Source organism: Miscanthus floridulus, chromosome 7 (genome assembly GCF_019320115.1).
Source record: "Miscanthus floridulus cultivar M001 chromosome 7, ASM1932011v1, whole genome shotgun sequence".
NCBI lineage: Eukaryota > Viridiplantae > Streptophyta > Magnoliopsida > Poales > Poaceae > Miscanthus > Miscanthus floridulus.
Genome location: NC_089586.1, coordinates 12,029,761 through 12,036,481, shown reverse-complemented (window position 1 = coordinate 12,036,481; position 6,721 = coordinate 12,029,761). Strand labels below are relative to the sequence as shown.

The 6,721-nt window shown below is 51.4% G+C and overlaps 1 protein-coding gene across 1 annotated transcript; it reads right to left on the bottom strand.

The window, feature by feature from the left end:
- Positions 1-263: 263 nt before the first annotated feature.
- Positions 264-1,503, bottom strand: LOC136462570 (uncharacterized). Its single transcript, XM_066461660.1, has one exon. The coding sequence runs from the start codon at positions 1,370-1,372 to the stop codon at positions 533-535; it is 840 nt and encodes a 279-aa protein (XP_066317757.1). The 5' UTR covers positions 1,373-1,503; the 3' UTR covers positions 264-532.
- Between the last annotated feature and the right edge of the window lie 5,218 nt (positions 1,504-6,721).

Sequence of the window (6,721 nt, the reverse complement as noted above, 5' to 3'; positions counted from 1 at the left end):
AGCCTCTCTGTATATATGCTTCTTAGCTTAATCTAGAAGACTTTGCTGATGTGATGTGATTTCTAGCTGGTCATCTACTAAGGGCTTACTTTTGAGTATGGTCGTCCCTGCTCTTCATCAGAACTTGGAACTTCTTAATCAGTTCTTACATCCATGGACTAGTATTAGAGAGTGCATAAATCTTGGTGATTCAACTGAACTAAACAAAAACTTTGTGCTGCAAAACGAGCTCTCAGTACTCGTCTAGCGTACAAAGAAACAAGTTGGGATTTGAACATTCTCATTAGTAGTATAGTACTCGTTTAGTATAGGTATAGCGTATAAAGAAAGAAGTTGGGATTTGAACATTCTCACCATCACAGCCTTATGAACATGGATCGACTTGGACAGGCCAAGAAAACAACCCTGCCCTGCCCCTGCACACGGAGATCGAACCTAACACTAGCAACAATGCACGGGACGGAAGAGAAGAGAAGAGACATGCAGCAGGAATGCAGGATGCACACAGCAGGCACGCACGCACGGTGACGTCTCATGGCCAGGTGGTGAACTCGAAGACCTTGCCGACGATCTCGAGACCGGTGGGGATCTGCCAGACGAAGAGTAGGACGTTGACGGCGTTGAGCCCGATGTGGAGGCTGCGTGCCGTCTCGTCCCCCTTCTGCATCGCCGGGACGAGCGCGGCGGCGGCCGCCCACAGGACGGTGATGGCGGCGCCCGCGAAGAGGTGCGGGCCAGGGAACAGCTTGCCGGTGCGGAACCAGGTGTTGAGCGCGCCGCCGACGGACTCGAGCACGCCGAGGCCCAGCAGGATGGACCCCGCGTTGAAATGCCGGTCCCGGAACGACCCCTTGATCAGCGCCTTCCGCTCCTCCGTGAGCTCCTCGATCTTGATCTCCACCGGCGATTTGGGAGCGGGAGGCGGAGAGGAGTCCGCGCCGGCACCGACCGCGGCGGGAGTGGCCGCGGCGGCGGGCTTGAGCTGCTTCTTGAGCTCGTTGACCTCGTCCTGGATAGTGCGCACCCGGCGCCACTGCCAGCCGAGGTACCCCGCCCAGAGCGTGTACGCGAAGAGCCCGCCCATGACGAGCGGGTGCAGCAGCGCGAAGCTCCGCCCCTCCAGGATCCCGAACTCGCCGCCCACCGCCAGCGCCTCGTCCGGCGGCAGCGCCAGCATCGCCGCCACCGCCGCGGCGACGGACGCCGGCGCCACCGCCGCCAAGGGCAGCGGTGGCTGCGGTGCCTTGGACGACGAAGGGGGTAGCTGCGGTGGCTGCTTGCTAATGCTCTTGGACGACGAAGGGGGGCCGGCGGTGGCGGAGCAGGTCACCGGGAGGAGGCGGGCCCGGACGGCCGTGAGCGGCGCGGCCATGGCGCTGCTGCTGCTTATTCCCTTTGCGTAGCGGGCAACGGTCGATGCGTGCCTCAGCTAAAGCGGACCGGTGACGGTGAGGCGGTGACTGGTTGGTTGGTGGGGATGGAGGGCGGGAGAGGAGAGGAGAGGAGGAGATAAGGTGACCGACCGAGTGGACGAGACGACAAGCGTGCTGTGCAGTGCAGGGTAGTGCAAGCAAGCACAGGAGGCAGCGTGTGCTCTGCTCGCTCGCTCCCGCTCTCTCTGGAGGAGCGGAGAAGAGCGTGGGGCACGCGAGTCCACGCCGCGACGGACGTGGCGTTCGCTTTGGGCTTTTGGTTGCCGCCGTCGTTTTCCTCCTGCGGTGCGGAGAGGAAGCCGACGAGGTGGCCGACGATCGATCCATCTCCCGCGTGTGGCGTCTGGCGCCGTGAGAGGGAAACGAGACCCGGCCCAACTGTAGGTCCCAGCCAGGCAGTCAGAATAAGCGCTTGGTGGCCCGACCTGTACCAGCGCCACGATTTACGTGGTCAACGGCCCATTCCTCGATCCTTTCTTTCGATTTGCTAAATGACGTCCAGGTGTTGATCTCTGTGGCTTTCATATATTTGTGAGTTCAAAAAATACATGAAAGCCCTTAGAACTTGTATTGTATGACTGTGTCACTTAAATTTATGAATTTTTAAATTATATTTCTGAGGGCAACATATAGGCCTTGTAACCCTTTAGAGTTTGGATCCCACGGTCATCAGGAGCGCCTCAAAGGTCAAGCACCTTGGATGGGCCGAACCTGGGATGGGCGAATCACTTTAGGCAGTGATAAAATGTGATTTGCAATACTTGGCCACGGTCGTCCACCCCCATCCGGACGCTATCTTTATGGGTCTGCGCTGCGGACAACCCAACAGGTATGCTCTTCCTGTCGCATTCGCGTCTGGCTGTCGGGGCATCAACGCGCATCCGCCACCGCACTCTGCCCCGCCGCGCCCCCTTCCCACACGCAACGCCCTTCCCCCTGCTGTGGCAGAACCATCCGAAGTAACACACCTTCGGAGGCGCTCGTTTTTCACCAGACACTAAGCACCCCGAAAGCGAGATACTTCGAGCAGTTCCGTCGAGCACATCCCAAGGGAGAACTCGAATAATCCACGTTTTTCCTCCAGGATCCAATAATGAGAACGAGTTTACAATACTTAGTCCATTTCATACAATCACAGTTCTTAGAAATACATAATTACAGTACCAAGTTCAAAGTGCGGAATTTAAACAGCAGAATTAAAATAAACGCTTATCGACAAAATACAAGGATTCGTCTATGCCCACCAAAAGAATCATTCACACAACAGCTACTCCTCAAGTTGTACCTGCAACAGGGGTAAATAAACCCTGAGTACACAATGTGCTCGCAAGACTTACCCGACTAGTAGGAATAATTTTCTGACTCCAAAGAATATGATAAGCTTTATGATTTGCTGGGTTTTCTTTTTTCAAAAAGCAATGCTAGTAGTGAATCCTTATATATGTTTTTATTAGCAGTCATGATTAGTTCATTATCTAACCATTCTAGGTAAGCACATGTTCTACTTTCAAACAAGAGTTAAGCAAACAGATTCATTTCATCATCCTTCATCTTCTAGTTCTTACTACGGTGCTAGACTACAAACAAGTCGTACCGGATTACCCGGCGATTCACGAACCAATGTGCCTAGCTGGGTACCCCGAAACACATGCCTTGCTTATACCCCAGGCACAAGCAGGACCAACCCATCACTCTCCTATCAAGGGGTCTAGGTCACCATCTAAACTTAGACTCCAAGCCTCCATACCTGAGTCTCGGACTTAGTGTGGTGCTTAAACCTCCACCATTCCCGCCTCCAATCAGTCGGTCCGAAAAGAGATGGAACCCACGACAAGAGAACAACGAGCCTTCCCTGCTCCCATAAACAAGTATGTGCTCAGGATAATAATTCCGTGACCTGACTAGAATCCAATGCAACGACCAGTCCTTAACTGACACGGACAGGAAAAACAGTGTAACCAAGTTATGCCCTGTTGGCCGCGGGATAGAACCCCTTACACCCACCAATACCAGTACCATATCCCTGCCCGGTCTCCATTTTCTTTCACTATTTTATCATGGGAGTGATAATAATAATCACCTATTGTGAGTAACAACAGGTTACTCACGCTACCGAAAAATCTAAGCATAGCAGCTATTTGACCTAAGCTAGTAGGACTCATAGGTAGGTATATCTATGCATGTAGTTTCAATATAAATCCTATAATGTAATGCACATCATATATATATTTCCAGTGATTATTCAAAATAAGGGTTATGTACCGGGACTTGCCTTGGGTAGGCGGGATGTCAGCAAAGTCAGTCGCTGGTGGCTCCGGGGCTCCCTCCTATATGAGAATCTCCTCCTCATACTCTTTAATTACCTCCTCATACTCCTGCTCGCTAGCGGTCACGAACTCTACCAAGTCGTTATCTACATGCATGAAATAATGATGCAACACTTAATAATACGGCAACAGCAACTCTTAAAATAAAAATACATCTACTAAGCCACTAACTAGCTCTAATGACTAGATACCGGGCTAATCATCACACCCATCAAACCAGCAGGGTTTCGCCTACAAGTGCTACTTAGCAACTAAAATATAATATTACTCTTATTAACGATTTCCTATATATTACAACAAAGAGTACTTAACTACCATATTTCTCAACCTATTCTAAGGCTACAAAAATTACAGTAAGTACATAATAATACCATGAATCTACTGTAAAAATTATATGGTCAAAGCTATTACCAATTTACCACAAATATTCCTACAAATATTAATCTAAATAATGCTAAGCTTTCCTAAATGAATTAATAAACCTAACATCCTCACAGATAACTATAAACTAACTACACCAACAGATAGATCATGAATTTAGGAATCTAACAAAATTTATTACACAATTTTTGGACACCTACATGATTTTATATAATTTACTAAAGATCAGCTCAAAACTAAATTGGAAAAGCATTTACTAATTCCCTAGAAAAAAAGAAAACCAATTTCTCCGCGCGGCCCGCAACGCGCGGCCCACACAGCACAATGCACACGTGAGCACGGCCTGCAGACGCGGCCCGCGATGGGGAAGGCCCACGCGCAGGCATGTTTACAAAAGACCCCTCGGCTTCCCATCAAACTCACCCACGATCCTCTCTACTATTCCTACCTCTCACTGGCGCCCCCACTTACCCCCCTAGTCTTTTCTAATTCACCACACGAGCTCCCCGATGATCGAGCGCACGATGGCGCGGTATCCACCGGCATAACGCGGCTATGCCGGACATTCGAGACTCACGCCGATCGATCCAAGGGGCCGACCTACACCTTAGGCGTAAACTACGACGATGAGTGGCTGCTAGGGGTTGCGGGGTCTACTAGGAGGAGCTACACCGGTGAGCGGCTTTCTGTGATGGCGACGTAGCCGTTTCGGTGAACTAAGGAGGCTACGGTGCTGATGAGCTAGCATACAAGCATCAGAGGCTTACAACAAAGATGGTCGAGGCGATGGTTGAAGCGAAGGGTGACGGTGGGAAGCTGGCCACGTGCGCCGGCGGGAGGCGGTGGTGCACCACGGTGACAAGGTCACGTCAGCGACGAAGGCAAGCCAGTAGCGACTGAACTGAGGTGCGCGGGCGAAGTAAAGAGCTAGGCAAAGGTAGTGGTATGACGAATTGGACAGTGGGTGAATGCCGAGCAAGCTACCGTGCCCACGGCCAGCGCGGCCTTAACGACTCGCTGGGGCGGAAACGCCAAAATTAGCGCCCGACCAACCGTCATCAAGGCTACGGGTGGCACAGGCGGTGAGAGGACAATAGAGCGTAGGTGTAGACGTGAGGAATTAATGAGAGGCGTCTCTCGCGTCCAAACGCTGTCGTGGCATAGCAGCGGTAGCAGGGGAAGAGACAGGGGCATGCGGGTGGACGGGGAGGCAGCGGGCTCGATCAGTGGTTCGACTGGTGCGCGCCTTGGTGGGGTGCGGTTGCCGTGGCTGAGGGACCCTCGTCCAAGCGCAGGGGATGAGTGCATGTGTCGGCGATAGACCATGGCCCGCTCGCTGCAGCGCCATTGATGGCGCGGCGACGGCGTGCATGGCCACGTGCTAAAGGCATCCACCCGGCCAGGGAGAGGCAGCACAGTGTAGCGTAGGCGTGCAGGTGTGACGCGACGCGACGACAGCGGCACGACGTCATAGGGTAGCCAGACGGTAGTGGATCAGCCACGTCGTCGGGCCCACGACGGCAATGGCACCGTGCCACCAGGCCAACTGGCCCTCAGTGACCCGCCAAGCGCGGCATCGCGTGTGTGTGCATGCGTGCGTCGGGCGCGCCGACATCGTGACGCCGTGCCCACGAGGCATGGTGACCGCGCCCACACCGGGAAACCGGTCGAGACGTGTTGTGCATGGTTTTTAAAGCGTCAACCATGACCCATCTAACTCGGTTATGACCCAACCAACCTGGCCGAGCTGAAGATGGTACCTAGGGCTACTGAATGGAGCAATATACATGGACCAAGGTAGACTATAAAAGAAAATATGAGCATGCAAAGTTGGTGCTGTCAACCGGCGCCCAAACAGCATTTTCTAGCTTTTTTGTAGCAATTAATTGATGATCAAAGCACATACTAACTAAGCTAACCCCTAAACCATTGACAAGTACTTACTTGGATGCAACCCACCAAGCAAAAATATAGCACAAGCCTTTAGCTAAATTTTCCAAAATTAATTCGCTAATATAGCATTGTCACACCATTTTCAACTTTGAAAATTTACTAAGTCTTAGGCTGAATTTTAGTCCAAGTTCTATCTCTGAGCTATTAGAAATACTATCTAACAATAATATTTTTCAACAACAAGTATTTCATTGCCATCTACAAAGTTTGTACCTTCAACTTTATTTAAGTGTCACATAGGTGTTTTATATCATTTTTGTTCAATAAAAATTAGTTTACAACTCTACTTGATAATTACGTGAATCATGGTATAACCTTCCGATTTATATTTTATTAATTATTTTGCATTACGAGACTTCACCAAAGCATTCCAACACATGCATTAACACATAACATGATGCTCATGTAGTGTTTTAGTGAGTGGTTTACAGTGTAACACCGCCTACCACGCCGCACCTCATCGCCGGCCACGCCGCGCCCCTGTCCACCACCCGTTGCGGCCATGGCGAGCACCACGCCATCACCACCCCATCTTCACTAGGAGAAGGTCACCGTCGGTACGGACTTCGTCTCCCGCGGCAGGAAAGGGAGGCCTGCACATGCTAGGCCATTTGCTCTCGACCATCC